Genomic DNA, 23,081 nt, shown 5'->3' with positions numbered 1-23,081 from the left:
TATTTAGGTAAGCAGGGAATTGGCCAGAGTGCTGAATTATTATGGCTGGTGCTTGAGCGCTTCAGGGCAAGCTTAAAGCATTCCTTTATGGCTTTCATACTTCTAGGACTCAACATTTGCCATATAAAAGCTGCATATGGACTTTGTGGTCCATTGTATCCCTGTGGACTTGAACACAGGCCTTCTGTGTGCCTCCAGGTGGTACTCACACAGAGCGTAGCCTGTGTGGCGCCCCCTGCAGTTGTTCGGGGAAGCTGCCCTGGCTGGGTGCTGTGGGCTTGCTGAGTCATGCCCTGAAGGGTGGGCGTCAGCCTGTTTTGCAGGAACATATATAATCCTAGAATGGGCTGAACCAAAATGAACCAAAAGGTGGATAGAATCATGCCTTGACCTTGTTTGCACATGTTCAAAACAAATATCCTACCTTGTTATGGACCAGGATGCAACAAGGATGTGTTGAATTGAAGAGTGTCACTGCTATTTACATTTTAGGTTTGGTTGGGAGCTTAAGACCACATAGGTGCCACTTTCTGCTGGTCAGCTTCTGAAAAGCACCCTGGTACTTTTGCTTGTGTTTTGCCAAATCTGTGTAGCATCCAGAGTAGCAGATTTCAGCCAAAGAACCATAGACTGAATCTATTAAAATCCTCTAAGACCCCAAGCTCCCTAGGACTTTGAAGGTACTAAGCTGTTTTTCTGTATTTCTAACAGCTGATGGGAGATACTTATTTCTATGATCAAGTTACACTAGCTCTGACCTAGTAAAGTAGGTTGTTTTGTTAGCCACTAAACCCTTTCAAAAGACGGCATCTGTATGCTGAACAAAAGGTAGGGCTCGTGCTCCAGCTTCATCACCACCTCATTTTATAGATGAAGAAACTGAGGCCCAAGTCCCCACAGTGAGCTGGCGACAACGTGACCCATCTCAGAGCCTCCTGACCCCTTTTTAAAATGGCATGCTGCTGAGTGTTGAAACAGCATGATGAAACTGAGGACGGCAAAAAATAATGTTCCTTGGTGCCAGGATCGCTGATCCGAGTTTTCAGGTCACTGTGGAAAATGTACTGCATTACTCCAGCCATGTCTCTGGGGGTCTTGAGAGTCTGGAGCGTGTATATGGACAGATCTCCCCACAATTTGCTGGGACCCTCATAAGCTCCCAGCTGTGTGCTTTAGACTGCACCCTCTCCCTTACCCCATCAGTGGAGCTGAAGTTTGTTTAAAGTTGCTTTGGACAAAAGGAGACATTTGAAGACTTGTCTCCCTCTCAGTTGTAATGGCCTGAAACAAGACATTTGACCTCCAGCTAGTGGTAATACCACCTTTATTTAAATGATGAGGATAACTCGATCCTGGAACCTTTCATAGGGAGAAATTCTTGTCACTTGAACATTTTTTTCCTATTGAAAGGAAACATTTTTATATATTCCTGAACTACAAATTGATACTTTTTTTTTTAAACAACCCCAGGACTAGTTCAAACGGACACGGCACTTCAGTAGTCATGTTGGCTACCAACTACAACTTAACGGGCTTTTTTTGTTGTTGATAAAACCTCTTTACAATAACTGCTGACCTCTTCTCATCAAGCTGTCCTGTAGCTGGTACACATAATACGGGGTGTTCACAAACAAAAACCAGGCATGCACTCTGTGTTTAAAAAATTCAGGCTTTCATGGGAAATAAAACAAAACGTAGGAGTCAGGACTAGAGAGGCCCATTAGAACAGTAGAGTTTAGGGACCATGGTGCAGGAGACTGCACATCACTGGATCCCCGAGAGGGGACTTTCACTGCGGGTCAGAAGACGGCCTCATGGCCTCTCGTCTGGGGCTCAGTTGCTCATGAATTGCTCACTCTCCCCAACTATCTTTATATGTGGAAGAAAGGGCTTATGAGCTGAAGGAGGGGCATTATGTGGTCTTCCTCCTGTGGTGGTGTCCCTGAACCCTCCATGGGTATATCCTGGGATAGTGACTGTGTTATGGAAACCTCTCTTTCTTTCTTCCTTCCTTCCTTCCTTCCTTCCTTCCTTCCTTCCTTCCTTCCTTCCTTCCTTCCTTCCTTCCTTCCTTCCTTCCTTCCTTCCTTTCCTTCCTTCTTTCTTTCTTTCTTTCTTTCTTTCTTTCTTTCTTTCTTTCTTTCTTTCTTTCTTTCTTTCTTTCTTTCTTTCTTTCTTTCTTCTTTCTTTCTTTCCCCTCCCTCCCTCCCTCCCTCCCTCCCTCCCTCCCTCCCTCCCTCCCTCCCTCCCTCCCTCCCTCCCTCCCTCCTTCCTTCCTTCCTTCCTTCCTTCCTTCCTTCCTTCCTTCCTTCCTTCCTTCCTCTGTCTGTCTTTCTATTCACCTTTTTAGGAATGGATATATATTTTCTTAGTTCAGCTTTTAAATTTAACTTCCCAAAACCTTCTGGATAAATTCAAAACAACTTGTATTGTTATGTTGTATATAATAATATCAGAAAGTCTTAGTGAGGGACTTTAACCAGTTTATTATCATAGTTTATGCAAAATGGTACATTAAACTCTTAACTTTTTAAAAATGATATCTAAATATTTAAAGATACTTAACAATACAATTTCACTTTTGGCTCAAGTTCTAAGTTTATTAGAATACATTTTAAAAATATAATCCGGTGGAAATGGAAAATGTGATTTAAAAATTGCTTTTCTGTTTTTATTTAATTCACTAATATTAATGAAGACTAGCTTTCATTCATCAAAGTGGAAATTGGTCATTTCCATTAAAATTTCACTTTTAATAATGTCACTAAATATAACTGAAAGATCAGCATGTTAGTATATTAGTGCCATGTGTGACTAAGACAGTGGATTCTGTGTAAGTGCCGACTTTAGTTCTAATGTCGCCCATGGAATCTCTGATGTGTGTGGAGCTTACTTGGTGCAAACAGGTGCATGTCCTAAGGCTATGATCCTATGATTGCCACACGTCTATAGCAGTGAAGAGCCATGTCAGGAAATGATAAACAATGAACAGACAAATAAATGTACAAGTAGAAATCAAGATGAGTACTATGAAAGGAAACACATTACTCTGGGAAAGCAGTGGGGTGCTCTAATCTGATTGCAGCCTGCCAAGGAGACTGGTTTTCAGCATGTGTGGCCACTGAGTGTGACAGTTGTCCATGGGATGGTTGGTATCTTGACTCACTCCTGTGCCTTTGCCAGACTGTTGAATTTTACCTCATTGGCTTCTCATCTGATTGCAGTGCAAGCTTATGATGGGAATGTGGATCCTGTCCTGTTCCAGGCTCATAGTCCTTGCTGACTGTGTTTGTGGTTGAACTGAGGCATTTTCCTTTACTGTTTGTGCTTAATGGCAAATGTTATAAACACAGGAGCTAAGTCGCTTGCTTGGAGAACTTAATGAGAAACTGTCATCTCTCATTATGTATTCTTTTCTTCTCCCCCACATTGTTTTTCATGGGCGTTGTCTGTCTTGTTCGGAGAGTTAATATGGGCCTGGAAATCTCAGGTGGAATTATCAGGAGAGACATAGGTTTTCCGTTAGAGCTTGGTTAGGGCTGTGCTAAGGGATGGCCTTGTCTCCCTTGTTTAATTAGATAAGGTTGTTAGGGTTGTTTCTACCCCTGCTCACTACGCATGTGGGCGCGCAGAGGGAGCGGACGGACAGACCTGCTGGGTAAAGGCAGCCCCTCCAGCACACCCATGTGAGTGCTAAACTCTGTGGGAGGAGGTGGCTTTGTTCCCTCCTGGAACACTTCCAATCATCACTTCTCTTGCCTTCCTAATTTACGGCTCCTTTTTGGCAAACAATAGAAAGACTGAAAAGCAAACAGACACCCCCATAGAGACACTTTTAACTAGTCAGGCTGGTATTGTTCAGATCATGATTGTGGTTCTGGGCTCTCAAAGGGAGCTCGGGGTATGTCTGTGACATTCGCTGCTTCCCTTATTCCTTTGCTGTGTTTTATTGATCAATTATTTTCATATTAGGAAGATATGGGAATGATCTCTGTTAGCTTGTCTTCTCTTATTGGGGTAAAAGGGGCATTCTCATGATGAAGCACCAAGTTCTTAGCCTGAAGGGGTCTTCTCAGAACCCAATTTGTGGCTTTCTTGCAGCTCAACTCATGGCCTGAATTCTTGTGGGCTAACCTCAGAATTGAGTCATCTTTTTTTGTTTTGGTTTATTTCCTCTTTGCCAGTTTTCTTATCTATTTGTGCTTATTCTGTGCGATTGTAGACATTTCAGCTCTCTGCATTGCTTCTTGGACTGAAATACAGTAGAAATAAGTGCTCAGGGAGGTGAGCAAGTATATGCACGTGGGTGTATTGTGCGTGCATCCGTGCCCCTGTGTGTGTGTGTGTGTGTGTGTGGTGTTCCTGATATCAAGGGCATGCTGTGGGAAGGCTTTTCACCTGTGTTCTTAGACAGAGGGGTGTGTTCATAAACGGGGGACCCTGGGTCAGCCCTGCTGTCAGTACAGCGTCAGTGTCCTGATAAGGGACACTTGAATTTGGCCTTCAGATAAATGGCCCTCCCAGGTGTGACAGAATTACTAATTCAGTGCTGGGTCTATTTTATGTGTTGGACATTTGAAACAAATTAGACAGTTGCTTTTCTGTGTCATGTGATCATTTGGATCTTTATTTGGATGACCACAATATCATATAATTTATTGTCCAAATCTAAGTATAGATATAGGTATAACCCAGGATATTATGGTTTCTCTGAGCTTAAGTGGTTTGTCCAGGTATTTCTGTGTTGGTCTCTTTGTTCACTGAGCGTAGCAGCCTGAGGAAACGTCTGCCTTTGTAGCAGGGAGTTGGGAGGAGACAGGCTGGGTCCTCAGCTCCATGGAGCTGACAGGGCCAACTGCAGGGCTCATTAACCTTGACATAGAAGGAGACCTTGGAGCTGGCAGTTCAGTCCAGACACTTGGTTCAAGGATGTAAAAGCCTCAGTCCTAGTTTTGGAACTTCATGGTCTCAGACTGGGAGTGGGAGGATCTGGGCTGTAGGAAATCTTGTTGCTGAGCCTAGAATCTTGACAGGGAATGGTGAGTCCAGGAGGCCCAGGAGGCCAGGAGTATGTGGCTATGATCTTGAACAGTGGGTAATTAGGGTATGATTGAGATTCACTCACCTAGAAAGGGATTGCCTGGAACTAGGGAGGCAGAGCCCTGAGAGAGGCTTCCCGTGAGGAGAGGAGGCAAGGGAGCAGGGTAGGGATGAGCTGGAGAGCCAGGCCCACCCACAGGACAGAACCAAGGTGGAGCTGACTCCACAGTGGGCATGGGGGCTGAAGTCCAGTTCCTTGAATCTGGGATTTTCAGAGTGAAAGGTGGAGCAACCAGAGGATTATGCACAGCTGTGGCAGTGCCAGCAGTTTGGAACTGCATGGGAGCTGAATTCCTTTTTGGGACCCTGGACAGGGCCAGGTACATTGAACTCATTAGTGTGTTTCTGATGCCCCCGGCCCCTCAAGAGCTGTTCTTCTTAGAAACCTCTTTAGCACATGCCAGTGTGTCTTGCACCCAGTATATGCAGGTATTTATTTATGAAGGAAGAGGCCCCGAAGTACAGCTTGATATTTGGATCAGTCACGTGCGGGGCTCTAGGCTTATTATTTATGGACTGACTCAGGGCGTTTGACTGGAAATGGCCTGAGAGACCATTCACTGCAGCCCAGTGTTGGTAAAGCTGGCTGTGAGCGTGTAGATTCCTGCACCTCACCTTTGAAGATTCTGATCCCCCAGGTCCAGACTAAGGCCCAGGAATCTGTATTTTTAGAAAAGGCCCCCAAGTAACTGTGGTGGTCAGCCAGTTTGGGGAAGGTCTTACCTAGATAGAGCCTCACTTTACAGATGAAAACAGTGAGGCACAGAGAGGAGGGTGTGGAGGTTTGTCTCATGGCTGGGCTGGCCTCTCTGCACAGCTGTGATTTGGCTGAAATTCAAACTATATTTCATTGCCATTTGCATAAAAACCCAAATAAACCAACCGGGCTCCTCATGACAATGGCTTCCTGACCTTCACGTATTTCTTTCTTTTTCTCCTCTGTGATTCTGGTTTTACTGTCCACTCTTTCTTCCCATTTGTCCCTCTTACCCTCCTGCTACGTTGCAATGTGTGACTTTGATCAGATCTGTGCTTTCTTCTTCTATTTCGTTTCTATGAGTGAATCTTATAGTTAATATTTAACTTGCTGGTAGCTCAGCTGTAGTGGGCTGCAGAGGTTGGAAGTTCCCTTCTCCTGAGCTGCAGCAACCAACTGGGATAGAAGGCACGATATGATACACTAGGCGGAGTGAGGGACCCATTGCCCTGTGGATGGGCGGATATGATACACTAGGCGGAGTGAGGGACCCATTGCCCTGTCCTGCTGCTCCTGACTTGATTTGCCCTTGTTTTTTCTCCTAATTCCAATGCAAAGCAGGAGTCGAGCAGGCCGATTTCCCTTTCCCTTGACCTCAGGTGGACTTGATTCCACTCCAGTGGTGCCCTTGGCTTCTCCCACTCTCTGGGCACAAGAACGCAGGCTCCCGCTGCTCCTCCCCACTGTCTTGTGAAGTCGCCACCGTGCCTTGCTGAGCTGCGCACATTCCCCGAATTCACTGGATTACCACCACCGGCTGCTGCCAGAGCCGTCCTGTCTCCCTCTTCCACGGCAGAGGACACTTCCTGGTGGCCACCGCCCAGCGTTTCCCTGCCTGTGCGCGTCTCCCCAAATCCCTTATCTCCCTGGAGGAGGAAGCTCATCTCTTTATTTTTCTTCCCTTATATGTATGTCTCTCCTCTCTTGCCTCTAATTCACCCTTTTGGTCATCATAGCTAAAGAAGTACTTCTCTAGGGAAAAAAGGCTTCTGAGTTTTATCTCCTGTTTGTAATGAATTGAGTCATTACTTTTTCTTGCTCCATTTTGATTATGCTCATCTTTTCAGATTATGAAAAACTGTATATTTTGTTGATTTTTAAGAAATACAATCCCCCTTTCCCCAACATACACATATGTTTAAACTGGTCTGGAATTTGGGTGCATTTTACAATTCAGAGGGTTGTAGTTTATTTGGGAGCTCCCCCGCCTTAACTGGTGCGTAATTGAGTTTCACACAGCATCTTCAGACACTGTTTTTGCAGGATCTACATAAAAGGCGAGGGAAAATTTGGAGTGCGAACTTCAGCTGAGATTCAGAATTTTGTGATGATAAGGAAGATGGCTGCTGTATGCCTAACTCGTAAGAAGATAACAGGGTATTTTCCAGGGTATTGTGACTGTCTGGACTTTGAATAATGTTGGATAAATCATTATGAGGCCCTTCTCTTATGATGAGAGCCTCTGTAATATTAAATAATGCCAGCTACATACAGGACTCTGTCTAGGTAAAGTCTATGGTTACATATAGATCAGTAAAGGGAAACAAAATCTCCCTTTTGGATCTGTTTTGAAAGATTTATGTAGTAAATCCTACAGATTAATTCCCACACCAGAATATGGAGGGTTTCAGTGCTTTGGCCATAGATTTTCTTTCTCTGAAGACAAAAAAAATGTGTATTTTAGCTGTTGACACCATTCACTTCATAGTCCAAAGTGGGTTATACTTTACCCAGAAATGAGGGTTAGGTATTTACACCTGGATAAACTCCTTTTCATCCACATTACCAAAGGAGGTTTTTTTTAAGTTTATTTTTGTGAACTACCCTTTTCTTTGCTTTATAAAAAATGGACCCGTTGAGCCATTTAATTTGGCTTTGCGGAATCCACCGTGAAGTAATGGAAAATTTAGTTAGGTTTTCCTTGTCAAATGGATACACAAATACTCAAAATTTTCTTTTAGAGATTTCCATTTAGCTGCTGAGTAGTTCCACAGAAGGTCCCTCTGGTCCCGTCACCTCCTTTTCGTAATGTGCACACATCCCGGTGCCTGTCCTGGCGCCCTGGACAGCCTGGCCCTGTGCTGCGACTTCCTCCGTGTCAAGCTGAGCAGGCCTCCCCAGGGCCTCGGGTGCATATGGAGTGCTCGAAAATCAGTAAAGGGACAAAGAAAAGCTGTGGCCCTAAGTGATCCTGCACTGAAAGCTCAGGTGATGAGTCACTGGAGAGCAGTTTGGCCCCCACCTGTTCTTTTCCTTTTTGAGCGTCTTCATGGGGTGAGTGCCCTGCTCTCATGTACATGGCTCAGGAGCAGCAAATACAGACTGATTTGATATTAGTCACAGCCCGTGATTTGATAGGAAAATCTTCTACTTAAAATTACGGTGCCTTCCAAAATGGACATAATTTGGGGATTCCCCAGCCCCCTCAAATTTTTTTACCCTAGTAGAAGGTTGACCCTTATGGTTTTTTAGCCTTTCTTTGGATCTCTACCTGTTTTTCTTATAGTTTCCTTTGTCTCTGAACATACGGATTGAGTCTTATATTTTAACTGACCCAGATAACAGAGTAGAGATCAGTCCAATAAACCATCCCAGCAATACCAAGTGGGTTGTGGCAGTTGGCTACTTGAAAACCAAATTAAAATTCAAAATAATGTAGCCAAACCAGAGAATGAAAGAGAAGAAAGTGAAAAAGAAATAAAAAGCAATAAGAAAAAAGCAAATAGACAGATTTATCCAATATAAAAATGAGTCAGAAATGATGCTACACAACACATCTAGAAATCATCACAGGCTGTCATAATCACAAGCTAAACTTGGGTCAGCTGAGTAATGCAGTATTTTTTCAAAGCAATCATCACACTGAGATGTAGAAATCGGACACAACTTGCTAAAAGAAAGTACACGTAGTGATTTGCAGAACTTTGCCTTTCAGGTGGTTGCTAAACCATATAGTATGCCTTCATAAGATGAATGGGTATTCTCATATACATATAATTTTATACATAGTCAGCCCTCCACATCTATGGGCTCCACATCTGTGGATTCAGCCAACCATGGGTGGAAATATTAAAAAAAGTTACATTGTTGCTGATGTGTGCTGTGTAGTTAGGGTTAATGGTTGCATCTGTACTGAACATGTACATACTTTTATGTCATTACCTAAACAATACAGTAGTATGTCTTTGTGGACAAGATGGAATACTATGGAAAGAATATAGTGGCAAACTGGGTTGTCTCCCATACTCACAAAGTGCCAGTTCATAAATCTAGGTCACCCTGGAATGAGGAGTGACAGGACCCCAGTACCGATGGGTCTCTTTGATCAACTGTGTGGATGACGACCAGTGACATGCAGGTACCAAATGTGCGGGTGTCATGGAGCTGGACAAGAGAACAGATGTGATTGATGCCACCATTAAGGTGTGTAGGTGTGAAGATGGGCTGTATCAAACCAGAACACATTTAATAGGACATACTTAGATTCAAAAATGGCATCTGAAAAATAGAATCCTTGGGGGTTTTAACTGCATGATTCACATAAGCCAGCATGCTGATAGAGCTGTTAAAGAAAAAAAAAAAAGGAGGCTGTGCCCAAATGAGTTGAAAACAGGATCACACAAAATCCTGCACACAAACTTTTAGAGAGATTTTCTTCATAATTGTCAAAAATTAGAAGCAACCAAGATGTCCTTCAGTAGGTGAATAGATAAACTGTGTACAGTGGAAATACTCGGTATGATGCTGTAATGATGGATACATGACCTTATATATTTGTCAAAACCCATAGAATTTACAATACAAAGAGGGAACCCTAATGAGAACTGTGGGCTTTAGTTATAATAGATCAGTATTGGCTCATCAGTTACCGCAGTTGTATCACTGATGCAAATGGGAATACTGGGGGAACTCCTCAGGGCAGAGGAGACGGGAACTTTCTGTACCGTCTGCTTAATTTTTCTATAAACCTAAAACTGCTCTAAAAATAAATATTGTTAATTAAAAAATACTTGTATAAGTAGAGCTCTGGAGTCCAGAACAAAGGGATTTAAGGTCCCTCCTCGTTTCCCCACTCTGTAGGGATCAGATGCCCTGTGGGAGCATTTGACCAGAGGAGGGGTGGGACACCTCTGGAAGAGGTGAGGGAACCAGGATGCTTGTCCTGAATGGATTCCCCAGTTTCTACAACCCCGGTGGTGACTGCTTGGTGTCTCTGAGGACAGCTCCTAGAATCTCTTAAGTGAGTTTGGCACACCCAAGTAGACACACTCCTGCAAGCTGGCGACAGTCCTTCTAGCTATCTTCATGTGATAACTTGTGACTGGGATATATTTAGCAGAGTGATAAGAGAGCTGGCTTAGAGCCAAGCTGTCTGGATTCACATCCTGGTCACACCTCTCCCTGGTCTTGGGGTCTTGGGCAGATTTCCTGACCTCTTTTTGCTCATCTGTAAAATGGGGATAATGGTAGTGTCTTCTCCATGTGATTGTTATAAGGATTAAATGAATGAATACATACAAAGTTCTTAGAACGGTGCTGGCACTCACCAAACATCAGCCTTTTTTATTTGGTGACATTTTGGTTCTAAGAGGCAGAACTCATGCCACTGCGTTGAGGAAGGCACAGTTCAAGGGCAGACTTTCTCTCTCTTATGTCCTAGGCTTCTGGCACTCATGCAGTTCCCTTTGCTTCTGCTGTTCCCCAACCTGGAATGCATTTTCCTCTTTCCACCTGGCAAAGCCTGACCTCTCTGGGAAGTCAAAGTTTAAGTGCCACCTTCTCTGGAGCGTTTTCTCTGACTTCCTTATGCATTTATTAGCTCCCTTCCCTGCTCCCACAGCATTTTGAATAGTACTGGGGTTAAGGACAGTTGTCTGCTTCCAGCTCCAGTGGGCAGGCTGGGATCTGTCTTCAGTGTGTTCTCTGCAGCTAGTCCAGCCTCTAACTGACACTCGTTATAGGATGAAAACAGAATTGCCCCTTCCCCCAATAACAATAGGATACTGCGGGAAATTGGATGCTGCAAGAAAAGGCTGAGCTTCCTGATAGGAGGCACATTGCAGTAGAGGCGGGTGATGCTGACTGAGGGATTCATGGATCAGATGAGTGTACGTTTCTCCGAGTGGAGCTGCAGAGGGCCAGCATCAGGTCACCGAGGGCCGGCAGACAGGGATTTGATGTCCTGTAAGACAGTTTTCATATAAAGAAAAGATTGGTTGGAAAGGACTAACTACTTTTTAAAAAATAAATTTCTAATAAGGTCATACATTCAAAACCTCTGATCTTCTTAAGTTTTCAATTTTAGCTAACATAATCTATTTTGTTTAATAAATCTAGCAGGTTTTAACAACCATTTCCAACATAGTCTTTGGTGGATGATTGATTTCATTAAAAAGTTTAGCCATACTCCTTTAAACATTTTCAATGAATTTGTAAAATTTATATTTTCTTTGCCCCCTTGAAGTACATCATTATAAAAAATTACTAAGGTGGTACCAAAGGGGCTTGGGAGCCAACCTAAATAAGTTCCCACCAGCGAAGACGGGACACGTGAGGGTTAGTAGGGACAGTACTGCAGCAGACTGATGCATATCAAATATGTTGATAATCACACTTAAAAAAACGAAAGGAATGAAGAAAGCCAACTTTGTAACCTTTAGAGTATACTAAGGAATTGCCCCATTATCTTTAGAGCTGGTAAATAAAGAGAAATAATCAATAATGTCTCTCCTATGAGATCATCTCTCTTGGTAATTAAACATTGGTGAGGGGAAGTTTCTCTGTGTAGATGTGATTCAACTAACACCTGAAGCAAGAATGAAGGGCTGACACCCTGTGTGTCTCCTGAGGAATCAATAGTCATCAGTTGCTGCTAATATCACAAAAATATAAACTCCAGACACCCAGACAGTATGTGCCTCCTGATGGAAATACACACCACCACCTATCTTGTAGTTTTATAGGAAAAAAAAAAAAAAAAAAAAGAACCTAAATCTGGTCAAACCTCTAGATCCATCTACCAATTTTTACAATCTGCAGAAGGACAGAGGAAAATATTAAACTAAATCACAAGAATACTATGAATGATTCTTAGACTCTGGAAAACTTTACTGGACAAATGAGTCTGTTTCTTCCACAAACATATTCAAGCAGAGAGAGAGAAACAGAGAGACATGGCAGGAAACCTGTAACACACATCTCACAAGTTCAATGTGTGACTTTTTCAGATCCTGTTTCAAACAGTGTTTTAGTGTGTGTGTGCACGTGTGTATGTGTGCACGCTAAAGATAATGGGGAAATATGAATGTTGACAGGATATCTGATGACACTAAAGAATTAAAACAAACTTTTAAGGTTTGATAGTGGTGATGTTAGGTTAAGAAGTTCTCCTTTGAAGATAAATAGCAATATTTGCAAATTATATGATGTTTGGGATAAACTTGGGGTGGGGGTGGGGTGGAGCTTAGTGGGTGGGAATATAGAGAAAACAAGACTGGCCATTAATGGAGAATTGTTGGGGCTTGGTTTATTATACCTTGGTCTCTCTTTTCATATATGTTTGAAATTCACCGAAGTAGAAGTTTTTAAAATATGACTTTGTCTAACAACCCAAACCCTCCCAAGTCTTAGGCAAGTCCTATAAAATGAATAAATTAAACTTAGAATGTTCCTAAGATTTTAATTTTAAATCACAAATCTAAATTATACAACTACATATTTTAAATTGGAGCCATGAGACGAATCATCTTAGTATAAATAATTAAAATACCAAATATGTGTAGGTTTTTCTAAATACAGATTATTAATATTTGGGATTCATTTTTCAAAAATGTCTATACTTAATTCTTGGGATTCAAAGATGCTTACTTACAAAGGAAAAAAATATTGATCCTATGCACTTTTGGCATTACCATCCCAAGCAATTGTTGGGGTTGTCTTCTCATCTGGCTGAGGAGTCTTGATGACCAGTGAGACCCTTAGCCAAGCTGCTAACTAGACCCTTGCCCAGAACACACAAGGGCATCCCCAGTGCTCTTTGGAGTTGCCATGACAATATTCTTCAAATTAGGTCTTCTAGAAGCCAGGGCTGTGGGTTGAAGTCCTGTTGTTACCTAATTTTTCTATTCCTGGAAGACTGTAACTTCCACTAAGAGAAAAACTGATGACCTTCACTGCTTCAGTTGGTTTTACATTTCTTTGATTTTTTTAAAAAAAGATACTTAAATGGATTCCTGGCTAGCTCTAAAGACCTTTACACTTGAGGGAACTTTCTCTCTCTCCTGGGGCTTTTCTGGACTCTAAAAAGAAGGCTGTTCCAATAAAACACACTAATCAAACATTTGCAGGTTCCTTCTGATGCACTGTGACTCAAACTGTGAGTGACAGCTCACTTGTGGGCCCTGAGTCACTTTAGTGAGTCATAGTCAGCATTTAAAAATATAATAGAATTGATTGAAAAGTATCAGATGGTATTACAGATAGTAAGGATAAATATTATTTTTTGAAACTTTGGTTTTATTTGTATATATTTAAATGCAAATGAATTTCTTACTGTGGGTCATCATAAAAAATTTTGAAAGCTGCCACTTCAATATGAATTGGGGCCTGGCACACAGACAATAGCATAAATTAATTATAAACTGATAGGGAAGAGATAGGCCAAAACCAAAATAAACACTGAAAAACAACCTTGATTAAAAGAAACATTTGGGCTCAAAAAATAGAGTAAGCAGTGGACACATGGTGGAGGAAAAATTATCGTCACTAAAAAGACAGGTATTAGCATTATAGGTTAACTTCTATCCCTGCTCCTCTCTGTGCTCTTGTTGTCCATGAAGTCCCTTTTGGTAGCACAGAGCCTGGCCAGGTAGGCAGTCCAGAAATAAATATTGATTGAATGTAAGTACTAGTAGTTAGACCACCGGTTTCACAGGACCTAGAGAGAGGAGCCTGGGGTCTGGGAATCTGTATTTAAAAAAGCTTTCCAGATGGTCAACCTGGTGGCAATTGCAGACCAATATTTAAGAAGCTTGACCTGCTCTACTCATTCTCCTGGCCCATGTTGTACACACAGTTAACAATAGAATGAAAGCTGCAACTCGGGTTGCCTGCCTTCTGGTAAAGGGGCTTCACCAGCATCTCATGTTGACTACTTCTTGCCAAACATGTCCTGGATTCCATGCTGCTTTCCTATTTCACCTCATCCTATCTGCTGCCCCCTCACATTTTCCTAAATCACCCATCATTTCATTTTCTTGCTCTATACCTTTGGCTTTCTCTCTACTACTGGTATTAAGACCAAATGCCCTAACATATCATTCAAGAACCTTCCCTCATCTGCCCCGAGCCCGTCTCCTTAATCTCTTCTTCCTTTGACCATCTCCCAGCTCTCTTTTATCTTCCTCCTTCCTCTGGGACCACCCCAGGACATTTGGCGTGCCCTGGGCCTATATCACCTTTCCCTGACTCTGATATTCTGTTCATGTTGCATCCTCCAACTGGAACATCCTCTCTTTTCCTCTGAGTTGCATTCATCCTCCCAAAGTTCAAGTGCCACTTCTAGAAAAAATTTCCCTCACTTAATTGTTATTCTTTGCTTCCCTTTGCTCTTTGCTCATGTTTTATTACAGCACCCAAGACTCATTGCATTGTACTTTGTTAGCTCAATCTGGGTTCACCTCTCTGATGAGAAAGTAAGTTTCGAGAAGGCAGTAGTCACGTGTTCTTTAAGTCTCTATATTCTCCACAATGCCTCGCAATTAGCATTAAATGACGCATTTGTTGATTTTTCTATGAATTATGATTACATCAGAGTTAATGTTATTGGCAGCTTGGCCAATTAATTAGTGAAAAATGGGCTTCAACCTCTGTAGGAGGCCTCAGAGCTCCTTGTGATTTTGCCATTCCATTCCTTTATGAGCCCAATTTTTTAAAAAAGTGCTGTAGGGTCTGTGTGTTGTTCATAATAAAGGATTCTTTGTTTCCCTCTGGAGAGGAGGTGGGCAGATCCACAGAAGGGTAGTGATCTTAACGAAAAAGGGTTAGCAAGTTGGGTCCATTTTAATAACTGCTGTTTTTAAGAGATTAGTGGGGAGGGTATAGTAGTTAAAGAAATGAGTATCGCACAAAAAGAAAACATAAAAAGGAGGGAGGACAGGGCGTCTACTGTAGCTTCTCTGTATTAAAAACCCTGCAGCTCTGCTTTTGCAGCCCTTCATAATTCTGTTTCAGGTCAATTCCATTCTCCATCTGTTAGCAGAGCGATATTTGGGCCATACCCAAGATAGCAGGTCCTCCGCCCAAATTAGAGGTCAGAGTAGAAAGCCTACCATGAAAGTACACATGGCTCAAGACCTTTTATTTTGCTGACACTCATGCCTATTAAATAACTTTTACGTGATCACATTGGGGTGATTTGAAAAGTGAAATCACTGTTGAATGTATTTTTTTGTTTCCTTGGCAGAAACTAAACCTAATTTTTTTAAAAAAAGATAAAAATCCTCAAACCAAAATGATTTGTTTGTTTTTGCTTTGATAGGTTCCTTGCGTTGACTCCATGGAGACTATATCACCTGATTGCCGTCATGATACTTGGACGTGTTATTATGCAAATTATAAAGGATATGGTTTTGTCCAGAAAGAGAGGTAAGGGAACTCAGAATTCATTATTAAGGTATTTGATTTTCTAGAGCCTGAATGTGTAGGCATATGAACCAAGAAGTCCTTTGAAAAGGAGCAAAAAGCCAGGTGAGATAGGCATTGGCTTTACTATTTTTAATGTTGATTAAATATTTATTTAATATTTGTCATTTATTTAACTGATCTTGTCCCTACTCATAACTACTGCTCTTGAGCAAAAGGTTTGTACATGTTGGTTTCTCTTTTAGCTCTGAACACTATGATCTTAAATACCATTTTGATGTTTAAGTAGGCTGCAGTGAGGATAACAGTTAAGTTTATCCCATCCTATGTGAAGAAAATGGGCCATTGGAAAGTGGACAGGTTTATATAAATTTTTTTTTCTTCCTCAAAATGAACAAAAATAATTCAGGGCTTAAAAACAATTAGGTAATGGTTAACATTTTTTAAGGTTAGTTAATAATGAAAAAATGAACTAATTTTAAACATTAAGTTTAAACGTGAGAACTTAAATTATTTTTAAATTTTTCTGAAGGTGTTTTCTGACTAATTTATCTATGTTATAAACCTGAGTCAAGCTTTTCCATACTGGGAGGGTCCTCTTCTACCAGGGTTTGAGCTTGTTTTGCAAATGGGCAAAAATCCCTCCTTGGAATAATAAATGTGGTAAGATTGATTTGACTAAAAATAGCTAATGAGGCATTTGATTTCACTAAGTGTAATCTCAAATGGAGGGATAATTTTGGTTGGGGTCCACATGATGGATGCATGTAAGACCTGCCCAGAGTTCTAGCCCTGACAGGGGCGCCGAGGCCTCTTGGGGGGGGGGGAGCACCCTTCTTCTGGTGCCAACTCTGGGACCAGGGATATAAACTATTACATATTTACCATCATGATGTTCTGTGGTGGACTTCAGTCCAGTTTGTATTTTAAATCTTTATAGTTCTTAAACTAAATCATTTACATTTCTAAAAATGGTTTACATTCTTAGAAAGATTGTTTTATACTGGTATACTTTAAGGTGTGAAAATAATTTCTTCATTCTAGCAGTCGGGGAAGGTGAACAAATTTGTTTTTGTCCAGTTATTACTTTTCAAGAATCGGTAGATTCAGATGATATTCTTGCATGCATTCTTCCTTCTCTCCCTCTCTCCTTCCCCTCTCCTTCCCCAGCCCCCTTTTCTGTTTCAGAGAACAGACTCCTGCCTTTTAACCCTCACTGGCATCTGCCCTGATAATCTGTTTACCCAGATGTGTGAAGGCCACCCTGAGGTGGAGCATCGCAGCGCCATGGGAGTTTGTACCTGGGTCGGCAGGATCAGTGCATGATGATTCCCATGTTTCTGGCTTGATTTATAACTGATAGAGGAGAGCCTGCTTTTCTCAAATAAATTTTGTAACATTTTCACCATCCAGAACCTTCCTCATGGAAATCTTAGCAAAAATAGCCACTGACAAATTTTCTCCTTAGTCATTTTAGCTCAGTAGCAGAAGTTGACTCAGAGCAAGCTGAGCACGTCCGTATTTTCAGCGGTCCCAGCACAAGTTACAAGGAACAGACAGACGTGAAAGGGCAAGGATGAAGCTGAAAGACTTCACAACTGTCCTTTTCTCACTCTCGGCCCCTTACACAGAGATCATTTTCAGCACTGACTTATTGGCTTGATGTTCTTGCAGATATGGAACTTTCATATTCACAGCTTGCAAGGAACCTCTGCATAGCCAAGATTCAGTCCTTTAAAAAATTAAGGTGGTAGAGCTGGGAGACTTCTAGTCTAAAGGGTCTAGTTCTTGAGCTGATTCACTCTATTTCCTAGCTGTGGAGAGACCCCATCATAGGCTCTATTAGTGTCCTATGGCTGCTATAAGAAATTACCACAAACTTGGTGGCTCCAAACAACAGAAATTTCTTCTTTCATGGTTGTGGGGGCCAGTAGTCCAAAACCAGTATCACTGGGCCGAAGTGACGGTGTCAGCAGGGCTGTAGTCCCTCCAGAGGCTCTAGGGAAGGATCTGATCCTTCCCTTTTCTAGCTGAGGTTGCACGTTTCCTTGCCTTGTAGCTTCATCACTCCAGTCTCTGCCTTCATGGTCATGTTATCTTCTCCTGTCTGCTCTCCTCTTACAAGGACACTTGTGACTGCATTTGGGACCCATCAGATGATCTGGGATAATCTAAATCTCATGACCCTCAGTTTAATTACATCTGGTAAATCTCTGTCCATAAAAGTAACATTTTACAGGTTCCAGGGATTAAAACCTGATGTCTTTGAGAGCCATTGTTCAGCCTACTACCCTCTCTGACCCTCTTTTTATTCTGCGCTGGAGTATGGGAGAAACCAGCCTATGCTCCGGGGCTGTGTAAGGGTTGAATGACAGGGTGAAACAGAAGTGCCTTGGGCGCAGTAACAGTCTACTCTGTTCAGCTCTGCCACACAGTCAGAACAATGTGGGGCTTGTTCCCTCTTCAGCCAGTCTGGGAGCGCCATTCGGTGCCAGGGCTGCGTGGGCGCTGGGCTTCCAGTGCGACTCAGACGCACCCCTGGCCTCTCCGCCCAAGTGGAGCTCTCACGCTCCATCCAGTGGGGCAGACATTTGTCAGGCCAATCTTTCTGTCGGGGTTTTCACTGGGTGATGTTGCTCTGAATACAGCATTTCTACTGAATGAAAAAAAAAAAAGGAGAAATGGGACTCATTACTGTGCTTTCCCGCATGCCCCAGTCTCTGCCTGCCTAGTCCTTTTGTAAAGTCTTTTAGGACAAAGACCCATCTGAGGCCTGTAAGGAGCTGGCAGGAGCCTGACCTCACAGGCCTTTCAGCCCAGGGCGGCTGTGATGGATTGGTCTCCAGGAGGCACAGAGTCAGCTTCAAATTAGATCCAGATGCAGCTATGGGAACACCATGGCTTCTACCAGAGCTGCCAGCTGCTCTCATTAGATACCTTGGCCAACAGCAACAGCAGTGAGGAAAGGACAGTGAGTTGTCAGGGATGATGGAGCTGTTCTGCCTCCTTGCATCTTTCCATTTCCCGGCTTCCCACAACATTTTTGACTAAAGACATTAAGCTTCCATTGTTAAGAACTTAATTGTATTCCTCCTCTCCTTCCATTATTATTTTTAATGCCATCTTAGATGCTTACTGTGAAATAGGTGAACGAAAGTATGGCAATCCTTCATGTGAATGAATCTTCGGAAACCTACAGGACCCTGCCTCTGTTACAAGTCATCAGTGTGGGCCGCCTCCAGCTGCCATGGGTTCCCCTCTCTCCCTTACTGCTGTTCACTTCAAGTGTTCTCTCTGCATTAACTCCATCTGGGCTCTAGGAACTCTTTTGTAGTGTGGAAAACAGCTTCTGCAGCCTTAGACTTTCCCTTGACCACCTTCTCTCTCTCATTGCTAAAGAACCAGAAAGTCTGACCCGGCTTTCTTGAAGATGCTCTGGGCTCAGCAGGGCTCCACACAGCCTCCTGAGCAGCATTTCCACCCAATGTCTCTTTACGCCTTTCCTCCTGTACTACTCATTTGAGCCCCGTGCAGGCTGCTACTGAACATAGACGCACCAGGAATCGTGGCCTATGAACTATAGTCCTTTGTGTCCCCTTCGTTCTGTCTTTCTCATTTGTACCCTGATGGCTTATATGACAACCTAGATTCGGTCACTCATTAGTGTGGCCTCATCTTTGACCTTAGTCTTTAGAAATACAACATCTCCAACCCTTGCATAGGCTGAAGATCTGTCCTCAGTGGACCCCTCTGTGCAGCCTTCGGTTGAACCAGCTCTTGGTGCTTAGTTCAAGTGTTTTCCTGCTCAGCCTCTTACATTGCACTGTCCCTCAGCCTTGTGCAGCCCCAACCTGGTCTGTGCTCCATGATTGCAGTGCCACTGTCCTCACTATTCTACATGCCCTTGTTCCCTGAGCCAGCAGTCATGCTCATTTTTCCAATTTTTAACAACAATCAAACACCCCGTGCTGTTACCTACTTTCTCTACTCTTGGCCCCAGTGTTGTCAGAGAAATGTCATATGACAAGGTGAGGTGGTGCTTCTTGGATTTAATCAATCCAACTTCCCAGCGTTAGCTGAGATCTCACAAGTGCTCATAATTCCTTGGATTATTTCGTGTTGTTTATTTGCTTTGTTTTGATATGCCATCTAACTTGAAAATATTTGAGGCAGCTTATAAGGATCATGAAAAATAAGACTGCTTACAAGAGAGGTCTAATAGAAGAACAGGAGTCTAACATGGTAACCATAATTGAGCAACGGATTTATCCCTGGGTTTACTGGCAGCCAAGGCAAAAAGGGAAACTTGATCAAATGCATAATTCTAATAATCTGATGAAAGGATGCAAGCAATTTTTAAAAACGTTTTCCTGGGGTTAAATTTTAAGTAGAATTTGTGACTTAGATCTTTGATAGGGGAAATTGAAGAATAAGAGACAGCATCTTTGGTATTTGATGGAAAATGCTGAAACTGCCTTACAGCCATTTCATTAAAGCTGGTAGTTGAAAGTTTAATATTAAGGCATAATCCAATGAAGAAAGTTACTGAGGAATTAGGAAAGCACATGAGATCTAGGCATATTTTTTTTTCTGTTGATTTTATTTGAGCCTAGATATAAGCTCAAAATATTTAAAGAATGAATAAATAAAAACCTCCTTTCTCAAATAAGATGTCTTAGTTTCCCTTTTGTCAGCACCATTTCAAAGCTTGCCTTAAGGGCCACCTCTGTCATTGGTGCTTTCTTGAACAGCCACATTCTCTCTTCCCAAAACTCTTATGCTTTGTGCTTCTTGTATAGTTTCTACCTTGTTTCATACTTACTTGAGTACAAGTTTTGGCTGCCCCGCTGGACAGTGAAGTCCTCAAGGCAGGACCATGTGGTATATAGTTTTCCATCTCCCATGGTACCTATCCAAGTGTTCTGCATGTAGTAGTATCTCAATAAATATTTGCGACCAAATCACCTGAATTCGTTATGATATCAGAGGTATACACTGTGTGATGGGATAATTTTAGAGTTTAAAGATCTAAGCATTGCATTTTAAATAGGTCAGAATATTTCTAAGTTGAGAAACGCCTGCAGAGAAAAATACTCCGGTTAAGTTTCACCGAATTTCCCTTCTCCTTATTGCAGGTGCACAGTTGTGGAGAAGCCTCAGTGAAAGGTAGGACACTGTCTTTCAGTATTGCGGCTAATGGGGGTGGGGTGGACTGAGCTGCCAAGATGGATCTCTGAACTAATATTTTAAGGACAGGGACCTAAGTCCTATAGTAATTTACAAGACTGAAATAAAAGAAATTCAAATGAATCAAGGGCAAGGATCCAGTTGGGACTCATTTAAGAAATAGTTCACATCTTGTTATAATATTGGGCAACCTGAATATGTGCCAGTCCCAATGGGTGAGGATTGGAAGTGAAGAAAGGGAGGCGTTTTCATTGGAGATTTCCTTTTAGTCTTTGTTTTGGGGCATGAATGGCACTGCTTGGGGAGAACAGGGCAGCGCCGGGCACTGAAACTCTGCTAGAACATTCCGGAAGGGTTAACCATGCTGTCAGTTCAGAGGGGTGGCAGGAGCAGGTGTGAGGCTCTGAGGGGTGAGAGTGCAGCAAATGTTGACTGACCTCTTGACTGCTTGCCCAGCCAGAGACAAGTCACTCCCCTTCTCATTTGGTGTCACCACCCCTGAAGTAAAAGTGCCATTTCCAAACGGGAGAGAAAAGAGCCAGGCAGTTGACGAGGGGAACGTAATTCACTCCACCAGCTGTGCATATGAGAAGTGGAGAAATGAGGAAAGTGGAAGGATTAATGTTCCAGTAAAATGAATGTTTGCGGGCATTTGTTTATTTTTTAAAATTCTGCCTTAAAGAGACAGTCTTGTATTACTTAGAGAGGGGGGTTGGAGTGCTCAGTTTATATCAAAGTGGACAGCGTGAAATGAATGCACAGAAAGGACCGAACAGTGCCATTAAAATCCTACGCAAAACCATAACTTGGTATTTTATGTGCCTTGAAAGCCGTGCTCTTGGAAATACTGCTTATTTAAGCTGTAAAGGGTAATTTTATGACCAGTTGACTTCTGCCTACTTGTTCCTTCGTTTCGGATCCCAAATTTCCATGGACAGAATGTGAACTTGCCAGGAGACTCTACAGAGGGAGACATTGGATATAAGAAGAAAACTGACCCCCAGTGGTTCTCAGGGAGGTAGAAGGATGTGTGGGATGGATGACATGGCCCAGGGGGGGGACCAGCAAGGCTCTGACAGTCATTTGCCTTGAGGTATTTCCCGGGGCCCCAGTGTTCCAATCTGTGTGCACCTAAGGGTGGGGGCTGGTTGTCAGTGGAGCCAACCATGTGGTTAGAGGGTTGGAACTTTCAGTCCTAACTCCTGACCTCTGGGGAGGGGAGAGGGGCTGGAGATTGAACCAGTCACCGATGGCCATTGATTTAATCAGTTATGCCTATGTAATAAACCCTCCATAAGCCCCCAAAAGGACAGGGTATGAAGAGCCTCTGGGTTGATGAACATGTGGAGAGACCAAGGAAGCTCTGTACCCTTTTCCCATGCCTTGTTCTATGCATCTCTTCCATCTGGCTGTCCCTGAGTTATGTCCTTTGTGATAAATTGGTAATTTAGTAAATAAAATGTTTCTGTCGAGTTCTCTGAGCTGCTCTAACAAATTAATCAAACTCAAGGAGGGGATTGTTGGAGCCTCCAGTCTGTAGCTGATGGGTCAGAAGCACAGGTAACATCTGGACTTGTGATTGGTGTCTGAAGGAGGGGATACTTTCTAATATTTTTTTCATTTCAGTTTCCATTGTAGAATTTCACTTCTAATCTATTCATGTCATTGAAGATGTGAAATTAAAATACTTATTCCTCTAATTCTTTTGATGATGATTTGGAATGTTGTTTACAGTGATTCTTGGCATCTAGTACTGGGTAGTGCTTGTGTTCTTTAACATTGAAAAAGTTAAAACCACTTTATTTTAAGGATAAAATACAGTGATGGATAGCCATGGCTGGTGTGGATCAGTGGTTTGAGCGTTGCCTGCTCACGGAATTATCTTGGGTTTGATTCCTGGTCAAGGGCATGTACCTGGGTTATAGGCTCGGTCCCTGGCCCCAGTCAGGGTGTGTGCGGGAGGCAACCAATTGATATGTCTCTCACATCCATGTTTCTCTCTCTCTTTCTCTCTCTCTCCCCTCCTTCCCTTGCACGCTCTCTAAAAATCAATGGAAAAAATATCCTTGGGCGCGGATTAACAACAACAACAAAAATTAGGAAATAAATAAAAATAGAGTGATGGGTAAGAGGGTCCTGGGAGGCAGAGAGAGGCACTGTCCTACTCCTGTGAGCCATGTGGGATCAGCGTTGTTCCCATTCCAATTCTCAGGTTCTGAGCTCAGAAACCTTGCTCTCACTTGGCCGTAGTTAGAAATCAACACCCACCGCAGTGGCGGCACCTGGGTCCCCCGGTTAGCAAACCAGGGTTAGGTTCACCTCTTTCTAGCACTGGGCAAGTGGTTTGTGTTCAGTCTCAGGATGAGCCAGACCTTCCCTTCATGGGGCTCTAGTT

The 23,081-nt window shown here is 42.7% G+C and overlaps 1 protein-coding gene across 1 annotated transcript in view; it reads left to right on the top strand.

Moving 5' to 3' along the window:
- The window catches only part of RETREG1 (reticulophagy regulator 1), a 111,159-nt gene that overhangs the window by 11,728 nt on the left and 76,350 nt on the right, over positions 1-23,081 (top strand). The window contains exons 2-3 of the mRNA XM_081131955.1: positions 15,396-15,502; positions 20,635-20,665. Coding sequence (XP_080988081.1) covers positions 15,396-15,502; positions 20,635-20,665 — 138 coding nt within the window. The remainder of the gene's footprint in view (positions 1-15,395; positions 15,503-20,634; positions 20,666-23,081) is intronic.

The sequence above is a fragment of the Miniopterus schreibersii genome, assembly GCF_964146895.1.
Source record: "Miniopterus schreibersii genome assembly, chromosome: 3".
Lineage (NCBI taxonomy): Eukaryota > Metazoa > Chordata > Mammalia > Chiroptera > Miniopteridae > Miniopterus > Miniopterus schreibersii.
The sequence above is the reverse complement of the archived record's forward strand: the minus strand, read 5'-3'. Positions and strand labels throughout refer to the sequence as shown.